This window comes from Wyeomyia smithii, chromosome 1 (assembly GCF_029784165.1).
Source record: "Wyeomyia smithii strain HCP4-BCI-WySm-NY-G18 chromosome 1, ASM2978416v1, whole genome shotgun sequence".
Classification (NCBI taxonomy): Eukaryota; Metazoa; Arthropoda; class Insecta; order Diptera; family Culicidae; genus Wyeomyia; species Wyeomyia smithii.
In genome coordinates this window covers 178,470,655-178,491,993 of record NC_073694.1, presented here as the reverse complement: position 1 = coordinate 178,491,993, position 21,339 = coordinate 178,470,655, and the positions used below count along the sequence as shown (strand labels likewise).

The 21,339-nt window shown below is 42.1% G+C and overlaps 1 protein-coding gene across 4 annotated transcripts; it reads right to left on the bottom strand.

Moving 5' to 3' along the window:
• Window positions 1–1,997: 1,997 nt before the first annotated feature.
• Window positions 1,998–20,051, bottom strand: LOC129730562 (putative polypeptide N-acetylgalactosaminyltransferase 13). 4 transcript variants are annotated; one of them, XM_055689994.1, is made up of 5 exons: window positions 19,802–20,051; window positions 18,706–19,275; window positions 3,332–3,567; window positions 2,740–3,268; window positions 1,998–2,685 (listed from the first exon to the last, which is right to left on the bottom strand). In XM_055689994.1, exons 2-5 carry the CDS (start codon window positions 19,017–19,019, stop codon window positions 2,058–2,060), a joined length of 1,707 nt encoding a protein of 568 aa, XP_055545969.1. In that variant the 5' UTR covers window positions 19,020–19,275; window positions 19,802–20,051; the 3' UTR covers window positions 1,998–2,057. The 4 variants fall into 4 exon arrangements, with proteins under 4 accessions (XP_055545969.1, XP_055545980.1, XP_055545989.1 ...); XM_055690005.1 differs by having other exon boundaries at window positions 18,706–19,310; window positions 19,823–20,051; XM_055690014.1 differs by having other exon boundaries at window positions 19,823–20,051.
• Window positions 20,052–21,339: the final 1,288 nt, after the last annotated feature.

Here is a 21,339-nt window from a genome sequence, read left to right as displayed (position 1 = left end):
TATTGGTGAAATCTACCGCTAATACTAGCGCAGATAAGAAGGACTATAGAGTTCTTCATTTGATTCTGTATTGGTGTGATACATTGGTGTTAATGAGATAGTTTTCTTTGTTAGCTGTAAGAAAATTTTGTAAGCTGTAAGAATCTCGAACAAAAAATGAATTCTACGCACACTGTCTTAAATTGCAATGGTGCTAATGTTCGTGAGTTCCTGCTTGGAGAACTCTATATATCGTACGTGTGCGAAATGTCATTTAAAATCGAAGGAAAACGATGTACATTTTTTAAAAATCACGATATTTAAAAACTGGTAAAAAAACTGGGCTTTTTACGCGCCATGATGGCGGACGCTAGAATGCAAAATTTGTATTAAATCATCCACCCTTTTGACAACTTTGCTCATGTCAATTTATCAAAAGAGAAATAAATCTGGCAACTTGTTGCCAATTCCTCACCTGACGTAAGCAGAGAGGTTCGCATATTACGAACACGCATTATAGCGACCGCCATCATGGTGCGAAAAAAGCTTGATAGCTTTAGGACTCAAAAGTCAGATACTTAAGGGTTGCAAGAACTAGACAATTACTCTCGACAAAATTCAGCCAAAGCAAAAAAAACCGTTTGAAATGAGTCCGGAGTCAAAGTAAAAGTACTGAACAATCTTCAACATTCCTGAACATCCGGCATCATTCAGAAAAATCAGGAAAAATGCTAAAATATTAAAAAGAAATCAGGACGCTCCAAACGGATCACAAAATCAGGACATGTCCTGCTAAATCAGGACGGATGGTATCCCTATGCCAAGTTGACGTAGACGCTACGTGATAAAACATAGTATGCATGTGATTTTCACGTAGATGTTATGTTTGTCACATAAATCATGCAAAATGACAGAAAATGAATAAGTATAGGAAATTTCACGTAACAATCACGTGAAAAATATTTTGAGTGTAGCTTATTTTTCGTCGGTTCTGACACTGTTGTTGTGCCAATCACCGACGTCCGGGAAGGCGACTCCACCCAGGCTTTACTTCCTCATGCGATGGAAGGCGTGATCCCAGAGATTTTTCGCCTCAGAAAATCTCCCGGTGTCGGCAAGGATTTAATCTAGACCAGTTGGGTTTTTTTTTGTGTGGACCCCACTGCGACCAGAAGTTGTTAGATCTATTGTGGCAATGTCCGGACTTTTTTGCTGTTTGCACGTTTCTGTTTTTTTTTACCATTTTGCAGTGCTACTTATTGAGAAGTAACCTGCCCCGTGTTATAGTGCTTTTTGTCTTCTCCTTCAGACTTAGTAACCTACTTCCTTCCTTATCAACCTTATCATACCCTCCTGCAGGCTATCGCTCTAAAAGCATATAACGTGCTATAGTCTATGATATTATCGAAGCTTCAGACCAGTGGTTATTAAGTCTGGAGGGAAGTAATAGTACTTTTTGTCTTCTCATTCAGATTTAGTAACCAACTTTCTTCCTTATCGATTCTATCATATCCTCCAGCAAGCTATCACTCTAACAGCGTAGACGTGTTATAGTCTATGATATTATCGAAGCTTTAGACGAAAGGTTATTAAATCTGGAGAGAAGATTTTGTGTGCAAGAGCCTGAGAATAAACCCATACTTGAAGTCCTTTTTGCGAACGAATGGTTTGGTTCTACTAAGATTCGAACCTATCACCATTATCTTGTCAAAGCGGACTCTGTAACCTTGCGGCTACGAAGCTCGACAAGCGACGAAGCTCGGCAGACTCGATCCAATCGACACCATCGAAGTTACCAACTACGCTAGGCCCCCCTTCAAGTACACTGACTTTTGGATCTGAATTTCAAATGGAGTCCAAAGTTTCATCTTTGAGAATAGGCTTCTGCATATACGATTCTGGAACCTTTGGACTTTAGGGCCAATTGAAATACTGAAGAGAATCGAGCGTGACCTCGAAACAACAAACCGTATTGGGCGCTGGAAAATGTGATAATATGCAAACTGCACCGCTTCTGATCAACAATTCTGAGAGCAAAATTTAATAGCATAAAAGCATAGAAACACTGTCACGTCACTCTACACCATCTGTTGTATCTCCAGCGAGAAGCTCCACAGCTGACTAGGAGCACCCACTCGGCACTCACTGGCACCAACATCCGTGCTGACCAGATTTTCCAGGCACATTCCACTGTTGCTGTGCACCAGCGTGCCCCCCATCCGGATCCACCGATGTTCCTGTTGGTGACTGAGCTTCTCGACCTCCTCACATTGCTCTAGCATGACACGCCGGTCTTTAACGCTTAAACAGGCACCAGAATCGGTTCTAAGCTGGCCACTTTTCTTACTCAGCGACCATTTAGTTGCTATCCCTTCCGAATCATCCTTGCTGCAGTCAATCAAAATCACATCATTCTCCTCAGCAGATTTACTGTGCTGCCGAGGCTTTCTGTTGAACTTCAGCTTCACATCCAGACAACGATCTCCGTGCCGCAGGTGCCCGAAAGCGACATTATTCTGGTTGGGGAGTTTCAAACCAACAAACACGTTTTGCAGATACCAACTAAATTTGCGACAATTCAATCGACGTCGGAGATTCTGTAGTTCCGAAACGGAACCCACGTTCAGTTGGACTGCATCCGGTCGGGTTTCGTAGAAGAAGTTCTTGAACTCGTCCAACCAGACAGTTGCTATACGTTTCGAATTCCTGAAAACGAGCCTTCGGTTAGAAAATAATAACCTAAGTTAGAAAAATACTAACCTAAGATAAGTAGCGGTGCTGCCTAGCGGAAATCCGTACGGATGTTTTCGACGAAACACGTGTCCAACCCTAGAGCAAGGCACCACTTCAATATGAGCTCCACAAAGCCACGACTTCAGAGAAAATTCTAGCGCTTCGCCTCCCCAGATCTCCATACCGCCATCGAAACCTCCGAGCTGCTGAAACAAAGCTTTTGAAATGATAAACACTCCACCGGAGGTTGCCGGACTGTAGAACGGCAACGATTCGTCATAGTTTCTATGTTCCAGTTCTTCCTCACCCACCGGAAGCCACCGAAAATGCAAGCTCCAATCGAAGCCACCCCGCAGTCGTGCTGAGTTCGGCCGATACTGGAACGAGTCCGGATCGATGATGTCAATGACCGGACTCAGTATGGCGCTGCCATCGATGGCCAACCGATCGAGCAGCGGTTCCAACCATCCGCGATTCACCTCGCAGTGGCTGTCAAGAAAAACCACGTAATCCCCACTGGCATAGGCCACGCCAATATTTCTGGAACGAATCAACCCTTGCTTCAGTGGTCGAAGGAAAAGTTCTCGATACAGGTGGGCTTAAGTTTAATGAGACTTACCCTCGCGAACGTAGTTCCGGTGGAAGCGGACGAACGGGATGCGATTCAGAAAGTCCAGATTGTCCTCCAGGGTGCTGCTGCCATCGTCGATGACGATAATTTCGTGCAGTAGCTCGGCTGGGGTTCGCTGCAGCAGGCTGACAATCGTCCGCAGTAACGCCGATGTGGCCTCATTGTGGAAGGTGATTATTACCGATGTCGTCCCCCGGTTTGTTAAGTAGGTTCGAGATTTGCAACTGAAATGGTAGAGGTATGGGAAAAATGTTATGCTTATGTGTCATCGAACTTTTGAAAAAAAAAAATAAATTCAAGAAATAGTCAAAACATTACTCTTTTTGAAAATTCAGTGGTGAAGTTCCTCTTGTACTTGTTCGCCCCTGAGTTTTACAATATCCCGCGAGTCGATCGGGAAACGCATCGCATGAGGCTTATAGATTGCCTTTATCCCTGGCTACTGCCAGATGTAGTGATCTCTTCAGATGTCGCTTCAGAATTCCCGCATCTCCCGTTATTTTTTTTTTTTTTGGCAGACCGCTCCAACATATCCTAGACGGTGAAGTCCATACACATACAAAATTTTTTGCCAGGTCGCGGTAACCCGGTCACCGCTGGCTTTTCCGAGTTCGGAATGTACCTTGGAAAATGTGCCGTAATCCAACACTTGGGTTTTGTTTGCTTTGTGAATCGGTATCTAGTCTTGTTGAAAAACGTAGCCTCTGGTGACGACGTGCCCACGATTCGACGACGTTTTACAGAACTTTACTTTTTTTTACTTTGTTGGCTAACGGACCGTTAACCGATCTAGGGCCGAACGAATTAGAGATGTCCAGCTTCTTCTGTCTTGGGCAGCCGTTCTCCAGTCTCCTCGTACACCAGCAGATCGTGCATCTTCTTCCACCGCGCATATCCACCGCGTGCGAGACCTACCACAGAGTCGACGGCCACTTCCTGGTTCTCTTTTGAAGATAGTTTTGGCGGCTCTCACGTCAGGCATTCTGGCTACATGTCCAGCCCACTGAAGCCTGCCCCGCTGTATTACCTTCACTATATCAGCATGTTTGTATACCTGGTACAACTCGCGATTCATGCGTCTGCGCCCCATTCCATCTTGCAGTTTACCGCCAAGTATCGATCGCAGAACTTTACGCTCAAAAACTCCGAGCACTCGTCGATCAGCTTTCTTCAGCGTCCATGCTTCTTGTCCGTAAAGGGTCACCGGGAATATCAGCATTCATACAGCGCTAGTTTTGTGCGAGTTTGCAAACTACAGGACCTTAGCTGGCTACGCAGTCTGTAGAAGGCCCTGTTCGCAGCTGCAACTCGTCGTTTCACTTCACGGCTCGCGTTCCAAGATAAACGAATTCGTCAACCACTTCAAATCATTCCCCATCTATCTCCACCTCAGCACCAACACCACGGGGACTCCCACGCTCTCTGCCAGCTACCATGTACTTCGTTTTGGCAGAGTTAATGACAAGTCCCAATCTCGCTGCTTCCCTAGTTTCGTAGGAAAACCGTGTTCCAGCATGATCTGCCACAGCTCGTTTCTTTTCACTGAGTCGTATGCCGCCGTAAAGTCCACAAACAGATGGTGAGTCGGTAAGTTGTACTCCTGGAACTTATCGAGGATCTGTCGCAGGGTGAAGATTTAATCCGTCGTGGAACGCCCCTGTCGAAAACAGCCTCGTATTCGCCAACAAAGGATTCCGTTAATGGTCTCAATCTGAAGAACAAGATACGGGAGAGCACTTTATATGCTGAGTTGAGCAACGTTATGCCTCGATAGTTGCTACAATCCAATCGATGACCCTTCTTATCAGCCTCAGGCCGTTTTCATTGGTTGACGAGTGGAAGATATGCCTTCCAATGACCGGACGAAAGAATTCCTCCCTCCCAACCTGTGCGTTTGCGTCTCCGATGACGACTTTTACGTCGTGTTTTGGGCACTTGTCATAGATTCACTCAAGCCCGTCGTAGAACTCATCTTTGACTTCATCGGATTTGTCGTTTGTCGGTGCGTAGGTGTTGATTAAACTGAAGTTGAAGATACGGCCATCTACGGGCCTCCACCGGATGACTCTTGACCCTTCTCGCTGATTGTCTTAGTATGTGAAATGAACTTCATCTCGGTGCTCATTTCCTTCGTGAGGAAGTGAAAGACGGAGTGAGATATGTTTCGTCGTCTATCACCACCCCCACGTCGCGATTTGCCGGGAAAATCGACTTCACCATATTATTCAGGCCTTGCCGCTACCTGCATTGCCTGCAGCTCCGAGACTAGCCACTTTTCCCTCGGTCTTCCTCTACAGCATCTTTTGGACCTTCTTGTCATTTAGGATCGTTGGCCGTACGGAAGCGGGCTTTTTCTCGATGCTCTGATTGTTGTCCAATAGTACCAAGATGTTGTAAATGCCGGAACAGGCGTATCCGGTGTTCACGAGCTGCCGCACGATGTTCGTTTTCGACGCGACGGGGTACCAATCTTTGAACGCCCACACTTCTGAACGGAGTAGCCTCACTGTTTTCGCCATCACGGTAGAAGTTCGATTGATAGAGCAGTCAAATTTTTCTGCTGACTCATGGGTTACTACGACTGATGCTGCATGGGTAGTTTCGTCAGTGCGGTGAAGGTAAAACCGCAGACAGACGTCCAAGCTGAGTTTCAAACTTGTGTAAAGTTTATTGTAGTAGCAATTCGTAACCAGATAGCGCTACCAGTACCGCCAGCGTCGTGCACCAGCGAAAATAAATGTATTGTAGCGATAAGGTCACCAGGCGGCGCTAGTGTATAAGTGATTTATAACGCAATTTACTTTGAAAATTTACACAGAAATTTTGATCAATGTTGTTCTTGCTTGGACGTCTGTCTGCGGTAAACCATGAGAAACCGGCTATTTTTGAACGTAAACGCTATTTGCGGCCCCAGTTTTGCACTTGCGTAGACTTGGCCACAACTGTTTGCTCTGATGAAAGAAGATTATCCGGTGTGTAATAATGTCTTGATTAGGTGTACTATCGATGGGACAAACGATCATTTTGTACACTGGGGTCGCTTTTTACGCGGGTTGTTTTTATGCGTTTTTTGAACGGGATATTTTTACAATAACGCGGATTATTTTTACTCGATTTGGAAGATGGTTTGTACGCGGTATCAAATAAGTTTAGTATGAATATATCTAATCTAATCTTTTAAATGCGGTGCAACCAACCGCGTAAAAAGCGACCCCAGTGTACTTCCTTTCGAAAAAAAAGCCTGAATGATAAACTCATCCACCTTTAATATTAAAAATCAATCCAATCGACCAAATTTCAATTCCAAGCCGAGAACTTGAAAAAATATTCAATTACAGTAAAACTAAATACAAAACCTGCGCGAAAAGCACGTCGGTGTTCGCACAAGAAAAACGAGCTGAGAACAACAACAGAGAAGTGTCACTTCTTACACTGATACTAGCAATACTCAGAGTTAGAGATATGCGAAGAGAATGTTGTGAGCCAAACGAACATGTAAAAATCCGAGCCAAACGAACAAGAAAGGTAACACATTGAGAGGTTTTGATATCAGTTACAATAGAGATATTTTTATTTTCACACGTTTTTCGTGTTCTTTTACTAAACAATGAATTGAGAATGCTCCAAAGTTGCTTTATTACAGTGATTTTTAACTGGTGGTTCACTAAACCTTTTGTATGGTCAACAAAATAATGATCAATCACGGTCAAAGTATATAAAATTTAACCTAAATATAAAATTCACGGCATTCGTGATGCACTTTATTATTCCCCAGGGGTGACATTGCGCATTTCGCTTCGAAAAACTCGAATCGAGAGAAATCAAACTCGTTTCGAGGTGGAGTTGGTATTGCGTATTATTTTCGACACCCCAATTTTATTGCAGTTTATTTCAAGCAAACATTGACTCGAAAATAAATGTCAGATTTGTCTAGGGGCTGGACAACTTTATTTTCTTAAAAAATATTTCGGTAATATTATACGATATCGGTTGATAAATTTTGATATTTATCGTTTATCCGACACATTGATATCACACCGGCGCCTAATAATGCAACTATAAATACTTTATAATATTAAATATTGGAAATATCCCGCCATATATCAATAGTGTCTTTCCCCTAGAGATTGGTATTTTTCACGTTTCTAATAAGATTTGTCCTTAAAACAACATATTAATCTTTGAATGTTTTACTACTCTTCTAGTGATGAAAATGGTTTTAGGAATATACAAAAACGTAAACAATAAGCTATGAGTATTAGGTTTACATTAAATGAAACAAAGTTAGTTATTTTCTGATGCAAAAGAAATTTTTTTCATGGTTTCGTCAACATTTCAAGATAAGGCGGGGAGCACTCAAACCTATTTTAAGTACAATATTTCATTTCCCTCCAAACTGCACTAGTACAATTCCTGCTCCGGTAAAGTTAGCCCCTACTTTGAATATATTCGCTAGTGGATCCTACCAAATTAATGTTTTTCCGCTCCACAGATTTTTAGTGAAATTATTTATGTTTTAGTCAACAAACCTAGGTACAAACGAACGCCTTCAACTTATCGACCATTTTTAATCACTTTCGAGCTAAAAATGCTCGATCAAACCATTACGTAATGCCAGTTTTGCTCGAAGATCAACTGCAATAATACGCCATCTACTCGTTTCGAGCTCGAATCGAAATCGGCAATGCCAAATGTGGTCGAAACGAAAGAAAAAATCACTCGAAACGAAATGCGCAATGCCACCCCAGGACTTCCACCGTCAAAATCAGCTATACGAGTCGAATGAAAAAGTTCACCCCTTTGGCATCGCGCCATGTTTCAAGGGCTAACGTCTTAACATATGTGTGAACGAGATAGCATATCCCCGCTTCTTTTCATACATCTTTATCTTACTGCTGACAGCGGGCACAAATCAATTTGAGCCCAGAACTTGAGTTCATTGTCATTCACTGTTACTCGGTATAGGGATGTCAAACGCTCGAAAAAGTTAGTCAACATAGCTTTGAGAAGAGATCTGGCACCCTTGACATGTGAAACCTAGTTGCAAATTGGCGGCTTTTTTTTTCGCTTATCTCTCTCTGAGTATCTCTAAAGCCTGTATTACATTCTTTGATTAAGCGTCAAATATTTGGCACTTTTTGACAGATAAAAATTTGGTCAAAGATAATTGTTTGTCACTCTCCAATTTTAACATGGGGCAAACAACAACCATGATGTCAAATAAATTTGACCATTATGTCAGAAGGTCAAATATTTGACCATTAGACAAACTACAGGCTTAACTGATACTAATCTACACGCTCGTAAGTAATAATTCTAAAATGAGTAACATTTTAAGCATTTTCGTTAAAGTGGAACAACTCTGAAACTGAGTAACTCCTCAAAAACTAAAAACTGAGTAACACTAGGCGTCTTTGAAAATAAGTCATTATTACTGAAAATTTGCGAACGATATTACTCATTTTTTGGGTACAGATCAGTTTCATTACACCACACCACCACATTAGACACCACATAATCATAAATAATTATACCTGGTGATACAAATTAACAATTATAATGCCTTCTACGGTACACACAATTAAAAAAATATGTTACAAACTGAGGCACATCAAAATCACATCCAAAATGGGCGTCGTTATATGCGACGTTACTCAGAAAGAAGTTATATGAAGGGAACCCAAAAAGAGAGTGAAAGTTACTCAAAATCAAAAAGGACTTGTACTCATTTTTTGACTTCTACGAACATCGTTCCAAAACGAATCAGAGTTGCTCAGTTCATGAGTTATTATTAACGAGCGTGCAGTACCAAGAACATGTCAAAAATGACAATGTTGCCAATAAGTTGGGGTGAATGATATTTTGCAGTGCTGCAAGAACGTAAATTTCCTAACTCAGCATTCATGCAACATGAAAAAAATACTCAACATTCATGCATTTTCAACTTTTCAAAAAATTATAGTAAATTTAATACTCATGGAAAAAAATTGATTTTAGCACTATTAATCTTTGAATGCAAAGTACTTCGAAGAAAAAATATAAAAATAGGAGATAAGGTCCGACGGGAAACGTCTATTCCAAACGATAGTTGAACTAGGTTGAACCAAAAAATGAATGACAGAAGGGTTGTATGCAAAGCCACGACCGCAAGGTTTACGTAAAACTACATGAGATTGTTTGTTACATTACTGTCATTGTTGTATTCGAGATTGATCATCTCAACTTATCTCGAAAAGGGACTTTTTGGTGAAAAGAGACTTTAGTGACCTTTCGTTGAAAAAAGAGACTTTTCATAGACTAGCTTTACAATTAAGAGCAAGTAAAGAGACCAAAACCTGGTAAAACTTTAAGACACCAATTTTCGGATTCAGAATCTCTGGAAATACTAATATAAGGGTATTTGAATTTTCTCTTCAGCTTTTTACAGCTTTTGGAAACCACCGTCGGACACCAATTTTCAGTCTCTGAATATAATCCAAGGTGTAGAAAATATTCAAACAGTTTCTTAGTTTTACATCACGCATTCTTTCTTAGTTTTACATCACGCATTCTAGAAAACCGATTGGTTAACGGCTGGGTAGTTCGTACCGCAGTACACCCGTACTAGTTGGCATAAAACAGACCCCAGTGTGGTCCAAAGCATAGTACCCACTCTTATCCACGTGGTACCGACTAAGATACGAGCAACCATCTCCTAGGAGGGCAGCTGGTCTGAACGTCTGTGCGGTGTTTCGCCAGCTACATCCAAGATCACTAGTAAAACAACATGCCGAAAAATTAAAATATTGCAATCACGAATTGAATAAGAACCGGAACAATCAGCAACGATCTAGGCAACGAAATAAGGACGACGATTGGAAGCTCGGTACATGTAACTGTAGATTTGTGACCGCAGAGCACAGTACTACCAGAGCGGCGGCTCAACCAATGAGCTGGGTAGCGGTTTTATCAGGTTGGTTTCATTCAGAATTACGATTTCCGATTTCACCATGAGGAAATAACGTACAAAACTGATAAAAATATGTTCCGATGAACGACAAAACTTTTTCTGAAGACACTTCTCCTTGTAAACATGTCCATTTATGATTGCTCCAGTGATGAGAACTTTTGTCTTCTTTTCACAGCTACAGATGGTTTGCCGGATCATCAACTTGCGGGCGAATTTATTTATATTATTTAATTTATTTATCCGCAAAAACAAATTCGAACCTTCCCGGAGCATTTCCCTCACGGTCAGCAAGGTAAAATTTCCGAACCGCGAATTGTCCAAAGTCCGTCTTGACGGGTTTTGGCAACCAGGTTCTGTTTCAGCGTCCTGTTGGGTTATTTGCTGGCATGATACGACCGTAATGCTTCATGCATACAGATTCGACAACTTTACTATGTGCTGTATTAAACCTTTTCGCCAAACCGCGCTCATGACCTTCGCTCGTAGTTTCCGGTCCAATGTTCCACTTCTACGTTTGGTTTATTTAGCGCGATTCACCACGGTATTCACAGTCGATTTCGGTAGTTTTAGAGCCTTGGCGATCATTACTCCTGACCATGTTGGGTTTTCAACGCAGGTGCGCAAATTTTTTTCTCGTCTCTCGCTTCCATCTCTGATAACTTTTCAATGCGTTTACAAATTCTGACGAAATTTTCACTACTAAGTAAGTAAACCTTCCAGTTTAAAACGCTGTCATTAGTTTCTCGGTACGACAACTAGAGGCACTGCAGTAAATAAAAGGAAACGGTTCTATAACTACACTATCCTCAATGTGCACTGCTCTCACGAAGGAAGTCACCAAACGTATGCATCAATCAGTCAATCAGAGTATGGCTGGTGCAACGGCGACGCTAGGAGTGGAAGCAACGAGTGGCAGAAACGACTGGTATGACAGGGAGTGCGAGGTAGCGGTCAATAAGATGAACCGAACTTGGGCAGGTCAACGAGTGAGAACAAGGCCAATTATAAACGGGCACGGAACAACAGCGCCAGCAAGAGGATCGTGAACATGAGGAGCTAGAGCAGCTGTACCATGCCAGTGATACGCGGAAGTTCTATGAGAAGGTAAACAAGTCTCGCAGAGGCTATGTTCCATAAGCCGACATGTGCAACGACGTGGTTGGGAACCTTCTTACGGATGCCAGCGAGGTGGGCGACAGGTGGAAGGAGTACCAGCAGACGGACTGCGGAGCGAGCTCGTTAAACATGAGAGAAAGAAGCTGACTAGAGCGCTGCAATGGGTCATTTCCAGGATTTGGGAGGAGGGAAAACTGCCAGACGAGAGGATGGAGGGAGTCGTCTGCCCCGACTACAAGAAGCCTTTAACCAGGAGGTTCGTGGGCCAGTACCAAGCGGGCTTCATTGGGGCCCGTGCCACCACGGACCAGATCTTCTCAATCCGAGATACTTACAGAAATGTCGCGTGTACAACGGCAACGTGCCCACACAACACATCTTCATCAACTTCACGGTGGCCTGTGATACAGTCGATCGAGAACAGCTTTGGCAGATCATATACGACAACGGATTTCCGGATAAACTTACTCGACTGATCTACGTGCTACGTAATGTGCGTGTTTTTTGGGATACTCTTGAGTCGCGCAGAGGGTTAAGACAAGGTGATGGACTTTTCTGTTTGCTGTTTAACATCGCCCTTGGGGGTGTGATCCGGAGGGCGGGCATCGACACGGTTTTCACAAAGTCTGTTCAGCTTCTAGGCTTTGCGGATGAATTAGACATCATAACACGTAACTTTGCGACGGTGGAGGAAACTTACGCCCGACTGAAAGCCGAAGCCGGACGAGTCGGACTGCGAATAAATGCATTGAAAACGAAAAAGATGCGAGCGAGCCTCTCGGAGGAGAACAACATCAGCCTCCCAACTTAAGTCTCTGTAGAAGGCGATGAGCTTGAGGTGGTCGACAAGTTCGTGACCCCAGCACTGGTGACCGCCAACAATTACACCAGCAAAAAGATTCAGAGACACATCAAGGCTGGAAAGCGTGCCTACTTTTCACTTCAGGAGACACTTCGATCGAGTCGACTGCGACGACACACGAAGTTGACGGAGTACAAAACCCTAATAAGGCCGGTAGTCCTCTACGGAATCGAGACAACAACGCTTCTCGCGGAGGTACTAAAAGCTCTTGGAGTTTTCGAACGGAAGGTGTTGCAGACTATCTACGGTGGAATACAGACGGACGATGGAGAATGGCGACGGCGCATGAACCATGAGCTGCACGCGCTACTTGGCGAGAACCCCATTGCACACCTGGCAAAAGTCAATAGGTTACGGTGGGCCGTCGTAAGGATGCCGGACAACAACCCTGTTCTTATTTGATTATTACAAATGTAGTTAAGTAATATTTTCTGAAACAAATACATATAGGTAGTACTGAGTGTTTTTTCCGACACGTGAAAATGTGACAAGAAGCTGTCCTTGCGAAAAGCATGGATATTCCAGACTTAGCCATTGGGCTTTAATGAGAGTCATTGCTAGGGATACCATCCGTCCTGATTTAGCAGGACATGTCCTGATTTTGAAGTCCTATTTGGGCGTCCTGATTTATTGTTTATATTTTGGCATTTGTCCTGATTTTATTGAGATATTTAACTTTCTGGTGTGGCAATGAGCAGAATTAGTGCAATAAGTGTTTCGATTCCAGGTCACAACGCTAACTGCGATAGAAATTTTCTATTGGTTGGATCTTACTAGAGTAATAAGACGAATCTCTCACGCGTTGACCGTTACAATTAAGCAACTGGCATTTGTTAAGTTTAAGTTGAAACATTTTACGTGTGTTGAATTTATAAAGTATTTACTAATGCGTAATAATTCAAAGTGGTTTGATGAAAGTGGATCGTCAGAGATACACTCAGATTTTTTACTAGGTATTTATCTACACGGATTTTCGGATTAACGGTTTTTTCACGCGGATTTTTAAATCGAAGGATATTCAAATTACGCGTTTTTATACCGGAAATTTTTTTATTAACTCGTTTTTCCGCGAGGTACGTATCCTCGCGTAAAAAAAACTGAGTATTTCAAATATTACGAGCTATATTTGCTCATACATCGAAGAATAGAATAACTTAGACAAATTTGGGCCCAGAAAAGGTGTCCTGATTTCTAACTTCGACCAGATGGTATCCCTAGTCATTGCGAATGCGAGACGCATCAAAAATGGCAGGCGAATAAAACTAAACGATAAGTCAGTGAAAACGCCATCGGGATACGCTAGCTAAATCCAGCGTTTAAAATTACAAAAACCAAATAAAGTAACACAAAAATCACTCAAATATAGTATAAATTGCATTTATACTTATCATGTGAAAGCTTCTTTCATAAACAAGTTTTTGTTTACTTAACAACCGCCTTGACAACGACGCTACTTCAGTTTGAACTTGTTGTCTATCGCAAGTAGTAGCATAGAAATTTGAAGTGTTGTTTTTACAATAAAAATTAGTTAGTTACATTAAAATTAGTTATTAAAGAAACTAACTCGGAAGAAAATATGTGTTACGATAAAAAATAACTTGGGTGAGGAATGGTTCATAACCACCATTGAAATGGTCTGTCGAAATCAAAAATCAAAAAGCGACAACGAAAAAAAAAAAAATCACAAGAAGGTTGTATGCAAAGCCACGACCGCAAGGTTGAAGTAGAATACTTTTACAAGAAAGATAACCTGGCTGCTTGCGTGTCAGTCATTTTTTCTAGTAAATAAATGTTGACCGTTCATTGGCAGTATTGTAATTTCTTTTTGTCTTATATTTTGAATGAAGTTCATTGGATATTTTTAAATTTTGTGCAAATGAAAAGTTGAAGTGCTGCCGAATTGTAATATGCACATTTAATACGACATCATTAAACGGGAACGGAACAAAGGCTACGGTTATGCAGAACGCGAATGCCGGCGCGATGCGATTCGCCTTACCGTGGTGAAATGTACAGCTCTTTTTAAGGCGAAGTAGATTTCAACAGATTTCGTCTTGCCGAATCGCATCGCGCCGTCATTTGCGTTCTGCATGACCGTAGCCAAACACTAAGCGACGCAAACACGTAATAATAGTTAGAGTATGCATGTAGATGAAGATAATTAACTTTGGTTTATAGCGCAAAACGAGAAAATATTAGCTCTTCAAATAATCATTTGTGTTCTTCAAATTTCAGTTGTTTAATTTAATATCCGATAAAATGTTTGTTTATTGTCTGATGAAGCTCTTATATAGGCCAAATGATGCATTCCCAATTTACTAGGTCCATAACTCTGCCGACCGTGCTTGGGAAAGCGCGGTATAACGACCAATCAGAGGTCGAATACAATAGTTCGAATGATAAAATTGCAATTTCATGCATTTGGTAGGAATCTTAGAAGATTTTCTAATCGATTGCTGCAAAAACAAAGGAAATCCATCGAAAACTAACCGATTTATTAGCATTTGAAATTTTTCTCACTTTTTTCAGTTTTAGATTTTCATTTTACATCCCTATGTAGCCGAACTTCCTGAGAGAAGTATTCTAATTCAAAATTAAATCTTCATTAACTCATTTGTTGTCCTTATAAGGACAATTGTTCAATTTATCATAGGATGTAGTGTTTATCTTACATCTCTGTGTTACCTTGATAGTGAGGACTAAGGGCATCTTCAGCGGTGGTCTATTTTTGAAACAACTTTATACTAGATTTACACCAGCGAAACCTAAATAGAACCAGCAAATATAGACCAACTTTTCGTTCTCCGCACCGGTGTTGAATATCTTGTTGTTTTAAACCGCTGACATCTGTCACACTGTCAACAATTCAATACCCCATGCTATCAGTGAATGAGACTTGTTATAATAAAAAACACTCAATATTTAACAAACGGAAATTCGATAATTTTTACGCACATTAAACGATTACTTTGACAAGACACTTTATATCCACAAGACTTTATGGATTTGACGGTTTGACCCGAGTGTCAATGACATTTCTCAGGATGGATTGGTATGATCTAAAATTTTTGCTAAAAGTAGGGTTTCGGAGGATAGCGTAAAATATTTGATCGCGTAGGTCACATATTGCCAGTTATGCTTCAAGCTTAAAAGGAGCAGTCATTGTCATTTGTCCTGCGGCTCATCTAACCCGCAAAGTCGAAAAATACGAAAAACGAAACATAACGCCCCCCAGCGATCATTTAGTTTTGTTCGAGTTGCTCGAAACGAAATGCGCAATGTCACCCCAGCATTTTGAACGTTTTCAGTTCAGTGTCTTCTAGGAACATTTTCCTGGCCTCTTAAGTTCTCCTCTAGTCCCAATACAATTAAGGCGACGGTTATGGTCTTTCAGAATTCCCCCTTTTGCGACAAACCTGTTCATATTCTGCTTCAGAAAAGCCACAAAAATGAATTGTGAGTTGTCCTAAAAAATCTTTGTTTTGTTTATTCCCCAACACTCGCAAAACGCTAATATGGAAATAGCCAAAAATGAGGTATTCAATTGAAATATGACATTTTACCCACCTATTGGCAGCGTACAAAGTGTTTTAGAACGATCTTTTTCTTGTTCCAAAAAGTGACAAAAATAGACCAAAACGTATACCAGTTTCAAATTTTTTTCAATTTAGATCTGGTATAAAACAAAATTTACACCACCGGTGCAGCAGTGAATTTGAGTTTGTTCCAAAAAAATAGAACAAAACAACGGTTTGGACCACCGCTGAAGATGCCCTAAGGCGCACGGTCAACACAATGAGAAAGGTGTTTTCACATTGAAAACTAGACACGGCTTTACTGGAGGAAGTGTTGGCAAATGCATCTACCGCTAATACCACCGCTATCATACGAAAGCGTGTCGTTTCATGTGGGGAATATCAACAACGAAAAATGACGCGCGTCTGAGCATAACCCGAACTGTTTCGCCGTGCTGCTCCCATTTACCTTAACATCGGCCTCAGGGAAGTACCGGCTGCATCTGCATCTACCGCTGAGGCTGTCACTATACTGCTGTTGGTACCAAAAGCTATTAACTCTTCAAATAAGTGTTATTTGTTCTCAAAAGAACAATTGTTCAATTCAAAATCGGATTTACGCAATCGCATCTCTGTAATATTACCGCGATAATATTCTTCTGAACAAACTGATACAACTTTCCCATTGGCCCTCTGCCATAATAGACGCGAACCGATTCGCTCAGCTGTAGGTTAATGTACAGCCATCAGTAGAGCTGTACATCAACCTACGGCCGAGCGAATCGGTTCGCGCCGCTTTTCGCGTCTACTATGGCAGAGGCCTTAGAGAAAGTTGCTGGCTGATGTATTCACTTCATGCAAGCCTGCTGCTGATGCTTCCCGCTACCACACTGAAACAGCATTTTAGTGAAGGGAGTGTCGTTGCATCAGCTGACCCTGCTACTATCGATGCTGATATACCCGCTGCAACAGCTACGCTATGCATAGCCATGCCACAGTTGTGGCCGCTATACGCAGGCCCAACTGCTGAGCACCTGCAACGCTATCCGTAGCCATGCCACAGTTGTGGCCGCCATTGGTATCCGCTGTACCTGCATCTGCTGGCCCTGCTGCTATCGATGGTGAGATCCGCTGAAACTGCTACACTTATTCGTAGCCATGCCACAGTTGTGGCCGCTATCCGCTATCGATGGTACCCACTGCTCGCTCCCGCTGCTGCTAAGGGAGGACTGCTGTCGTCGCTGTTCAGAACTACTATGAGCGGCTTCGACTAAAACAGGCTCTTATATAGGGATGAAAATAGGAATGATTTATTTTACGTACGTGGTGGAATGATATAACTTGAAAAATATGTGTGACTTCATTCTGGTTCAGAGCGATCATTTGATAAGCTCCACCTCTTTTTTCAGTTTCTAAAGTTTTTTCTCAGTTTCGTAGCACGGATGCACAAAAATGATTTCTTGTGAACATTCTGTCAAGCCGGACCGATAGCAATCTCATTGAAGCAACAAATTAACATGTTTTGTGTCGTGTTGCGTAGCTTGGTTGAAGAAAATGTTCCCGTCCCCATGTCGCATGTAAGCAGATTACTGCGTTCAGTAGACAGTAGATAGTGTATCCAGCGAATAAACACCGATGGTGCTCTCACACACGCAACGGTTTTAACCCGTATCTTATTGCGGTTTGTAACATCAAGCGATTTCGTTTGCTCGCTGTTGCGTGTTGCATCATGTTGCAACTTGGCAGCTGGGAGACGACGAAATTCTGTTTATGCTGATTGATTGAATCGACTTCATATTAGCTCTGCATAGTCGAGCTAACTGCTTTTGTGAATGCGTACTAACAGGGCAGTTTATTATTCAATGTCGGTTATGCTGATCGCAGCCTTTGCGCTGCCCCTACAGTGGGGGGTTTACTAAATAAAGTGAAAATTAGACAACTACAACAGAATTTGATTGCATCCCGCACAGAATGTCTGCTTGTGTTGATGCCAGAAAATTATTAACCTTCAATTATTTTTTTATTTGCTTTCAAAAAAGCATTTTGCTGTTCAAAATCGGTTGCTAATTACAACCTTTGAGCTGCCCTAACATTGGGGGAATTAAGATACACGGACAACATGCACTGTGGAAGCTATTTCACATTCAGTAAATTACACGGGTGCGACAAATTTAAATTGCTAGGATGCAACACAGAATACTTGCTTGCGTTGACAAAAATTATTAACTTCCAATGACTTGTTTATTTGCCTTCAAAAAGGCATTTTGATTCCCAAAATTGGATTTCCTGATGGCAATCTTCATGCTGCCCCAACACGGGGGGAATAATGGCTGTCTGGCGACACACGCTGAGAAAAACCGCGCTGCTCCTGAGACATGGTGACCAACCACAGAGCTAGTGCTGCTGCTAAGGAAGGACGACTGCTGTTGTCGCTGTCTAGAACTATTATGAGCGGCTCCGGCTGAAACAGGCTCTTATATAGGCCAAATAGCATGTTTTCAATTGCAAGGTATATGATCCTGTCGACCGTGCTTGGGAAGCAAGCATATAACGACCAATCAGAGGTCGAATTTTTCGTTTTGACAAGGCTTGACTATTTTCAATAGTACAATAGTGTGAATAATAAAATTACAATTATCTTATTTTGGGAAGAATCTTAGAAGATTTTCCAATCTATTGCTGCAAGAACGAAGGAAATCCATGGAATACTAACCGATTTATTAGCATTTGAAATTGGACATATTTTTCACTTTTTTCGGTTTTAGATTTTCATTTCACATCCCTATGTAGCCGAACTTCCTGAGAGAAGTATTCTACTTCAAAAAAAAATAAATGCGATTGGCACGCAAATCTTTCTAATAATAGACGGTTTCCATAAAAAAATAAGCGAGAAAGAGCGAATGGAAAATAGCGCACTTACTTTGCATGTCGTGTGTCCGGCAGCGATCGATTGATGCCAATCCGATCGCTCTGCTCCAAGTTGAAATAATGGCGCTGGAAGGAGGCGGTACCGGTTCCGTTGTCGGCTACGGTGGGCAGCGCTGCGTATTTATCGCCGATCAGTTGCTGCCAGTGGTCGACCAAGAGGGCCAAACTGGCCCTCCGATTCAGGTCGAGCACCTTTCGCTTCAGGCGCGGCGCGTGGAACAAATACAGATTGTTCCAGCCAAGGAACAGCAGGCCGAACACGAGGATCAGCAGGAAGCCGCACTTCTTTCGGTAGAAAATTTTCATTTTTTTCACTTGAACTGACGACTGGCTTTTATGGATCGGTGATACGCCCCAACTGAACGGCGTGCTACCGCTGCGTTACTCTACTGAGGACTTTGAACGGAAATGCGATCATTTACTGGCGCTAATCTCACTGAACTTAATCTGAAACGAGCGCGTGTTTTCCCCCCTGGCGCTCTTCTAGCCACTGCTGGGAACGAAAATAGTGATTGCTATTCCAGTTCTAAACAAGCTTACTGGTGATTATCTCTGCGGCGAACTAAATCATGGGGTGCAACAAAATTCTGCGTAAAACTGGAACACTGTTCTAATGAGTATGATTTGATTATAGTGTTAGGCCTTAATCAATTCAATCCTAAGCCGATTCGAACTATGTTGTAACCTAAATTTTCGCATAACGAACCAATTGAAGTCAATTTGCATCATGTTCAGAAGTATGTATGTTGAGTCAATCGATGGTGAATCTTCGTCTGTTACGAACGCCACAAATGGTTTATTGTTTTGTTTCATTCACACATTATGTTACGCTTTTCTTCTACTGGCCGGTCTGCGCTTTGACTGCGGGCTTTTATCCTGCACGCGATCGCCGTATAAAAAAAATGATTGCATGCAATTAATGTTTCAGACTGAAACGATTTTCACACGACATGCCCTTCATCAGTTTAAATAACTGGGTGGTCTCCTCCGCAGTGACGTGAATCTTATCACTAAGAGCATCGATTGATTGGTTCAATTTGACGTCATTGTCACGAACGAACGACATTCATCCGCGACCAAACACCAACCGGCAAAAAAATAACGAATACCACAGGCTAATCACGTAAGCAAAGTCTGCCGCAGACTTCCGTTGCCATAATATTCCGACGGACAATAAAATAGAAGATGCGACCGGCAAACACAAAAACTAGTGGCGCCTGCCAATGAAAGAGCCATGAAATCCTATCGATTTTCGAAGCGTGACATTCGCTAGTCAAGGACACTGATTAAAACACTCCTAGGAACAGCGCAAATCGCCGGTCCGAGCCCGTCACCGGCCACGCTAGAACTGAACACCGTTCGCACTGGCAGGCAGCCCTAGGAGTGACCCGCGAAACAGCCTGTTGCTGTATGCGGAGGAAAATTCACAACAAGGCGATCGATAAACAAACGGTTCATTCTATAAGCAAAAGCATTCATTCCGATGCGCGTTTCTTTTACCGGCCAACGCGGGAGGCGATAAGGATGAATAGATAATATTATTAGTCGCGCCATGCAGCGGGAATTTTGCATCGCGTGGTTTGGAGTGGATGTTTACTCAAATATTTTTTTTGCAGGCCGTGTCTTGCCAATAATATGCAATCAAAGTGGTGCAGACTTGTCACCTACATGCGAAATCGACGTCTTTATTTAATGGCCAGAGGCTCCTATAATAGGTCATTGGGTAAGCACACTGGCAATTTTTGACGTAAAATGTCAAGCAGTAAGGGTGCATTGATTGGATTTATTATTAACATGAATGGCTCGCCATTATATGTCATAATAGTTACTACATTTAACTAGCAATGGGCAAAATCGATCCGATTTTTGCAAAATCGATCTTTTCGGGCCGATCCATCGATTTTTTGAATCGATTTCTCTGCGCGCGATCTTCTACTGAATCGATCCTTTGGATGGCAAGATCGTTTTTTTTTCGCCTGAAAAATAAATGTGTGCAAAACGGATTGAAGACAATAGTGATTGCATTTATAGTTGCTAACGTAATCTGCGGCCGAATTCCGAGAACACTTTTTTTGAAGAGAAGAGAGTTTCTTCATTGATAGTATACAAAATTTTTTTCTTCTCGGAAGAAGTGTGTGCTCGGAACTCGGACACTGATCTGAAAAATGTGTCAATTTTTTACCGGGATGACCATAGTTGAAGAATGGGCTAAAGTTCAATAGACATGAAACCGAGGAAAACGTATTTCAAATGTTTTTGCTGGTTAAAAAAATTGTCTACGTCCATGACAACTTTTTTCATGAGTATGTCACCACCCCCACAAGGTTCCAGAATATCCAGCTTTCCACGAACGGTAATGGCGGATAGGGCACGCTGCCCATTTTGACGTTTTCTGTAGGTCAGGGAAGCTGGATAACCTTGTCGTCGAGCTGAAAAAGAACAATCCGCAGCCAAATTAAGTCCCTCCAGTATTTTTAACGCAGTAACCATTTTTTTGCCTTTGTAAACGCGACATCAATAGACAAACCCGTATGAAATTTGGCTAATACGCATGCGTTGTGAAATATATCAAGGATTAGGGGTGGGTGAAACGGCTCTTTTGCAAGAGCGGCTCTGAACTGACTCA